This window comes from Austrofundulus limnaeus, unplaced genomic scaffold (genome assembly GCF_001266775.1).
Source record: "Austrofundulus limnaeus strain Quisiro unplaced genomic scaffold, Austrofundulus_limnaeus-1.0 Scaffold2307, whole genome shotgun sequence".
Lineage (NCBI taxonomy): Eukaryota > Metazoa > Chordata > Actinopteri > Cyprinodontiformes > Rivulidae > Austrofundulus > Austrofundulus limnaeus.
Genome location: NW_013954709.1, coordinates 29,397 through 30,760, shown reverse-complemented (window position 1 = coordinate 30,760; position 1,364 = coordinate 29,397). Strand labels below are relative to the sequence as shown.

At 43.6% G+C, this 1,364-nt stretch overlaps 1 protein-coding gene across 1 annotated transcript in view; it reads right to left on the bottom strand.

The window, feature by feature from the left end:
- Positions 1–204: 204 nt before the first annotated feature.
- The window catches only part of LOC106510764 (protein FAM57B), a gene marked incomplete at its 5' end in the record, with an annotated part of 3,293 nt that continues 2,133 nt past the window's right edge, over positions 205–1,364 (bottom strand). The window contains 1 exon segment of the mRNA XM_013999481.1: positions 205–1,034. Within this exon segment, the coding sequence (XP_013854935.1) occupies positions 857–1,034 (178 nt within the window).

Genomic DNA, 1,364 nt, shown 5'->3' with positions numbered 1-1,364 from the left:
ATGTGTTTACATGTGTGTTTACATGTGTGTTTACATGTGTGTTTACATCTGTTTACATGTGTGTTTACATATGTGTTTACATGTGTGTATACATATGTGTTTACATGTGTGTTTACATGTGTGTTTACATGTGTGTTTACATGTGTTTACATGTGTGTTTACATGTGTGTTTACATGTGTGTTTACATCTGTTTACATGTGTGTTTACATGTGTGTTTACATGTGTGTTTACATGTGTGTTTACATGTGTGTTTGCATCAGATTTTTTTAAATTGACCTGTTATTGGCTTCAGTTCTGCTCACATCACATCCACATTAAGGTAAATAAGATCAAATCTGTTTATTTGTGCATGAGGCATTTTCCTTTTCTCTTCTGCTATTAAATCCACAGCTTTCTGACACGCTTATATTTTTATATACTTTCTAAAATTAAATTATTAAATTACAGGCATTTCCAACTTTTTCTGACACAGTCAGCCTTGACTCAGCATAGCTAATTAGTTGATATCTACTAAAACACACATTAGCGTAGCCTACAGCTAGCCTCTCAGCTAATCTCATGTGTTGTTGCTACAGTGAATAAGGTCACATGACTAGTGCTCACTCTAGTTGTCTTATAACTCTATGAGTTGAAACTTATAACCTCAAAAAGTAAAAACAATCATAAATAATAATACGTAAAAAAACAGCAGTTTGTTTTACTCAAACAAAGCTTTTGTTTCGGGGGCAAGCATTTACTTCAGGGGGCAGATATTTACTTCAGGGGGTGGAGAATTTGTTTTTTTGGGGCYGAGCATTTGTTTCAGGGAGCTCCGCCCCACTCTTGCCCCTGCATGGAGCCGGCCTCACCCTCAGGTCATTCTTTTATTGATCGGTTCTGATCCGGGGGGGTGCTCCAGGGTCTACGGGGTCTCAGGGCTGCTCTGCAGATCAAACAGAACCAGTAGAGCTGCAGGGGCCACAAAAGAGCGGCTCCCAGGTTACACTGCCATGGGGCCACCAGGGGGACCGCCAGGACCGGGATGGATGCATACCTGCAGAGACAGGTAGAGCCGAGTCATACTGAGACAGAGGACAGTGAGGAAGACAGACAAGAGGACAGGCGGGCAGTCAGGAGGACACACAAGAAGACAAGTGGACAGACTCTCCAATGCTAACGCCTAACCATGCTAGTAGCTAGCGTCTGTGATGCTAACACAGATGAATAGTCTCCTCCTTTCAGTTAGTGGTGGACAGGAGGACAGACAGGAGGACAGACAGGAGGACAGACAGGGGACAGACAGGGGGACAGACAGGAGGACAGACAGGAGGACAGACAGGAGGACAGACAGAGGACAGACAGGAGGACAGACAGGAGGACAGAC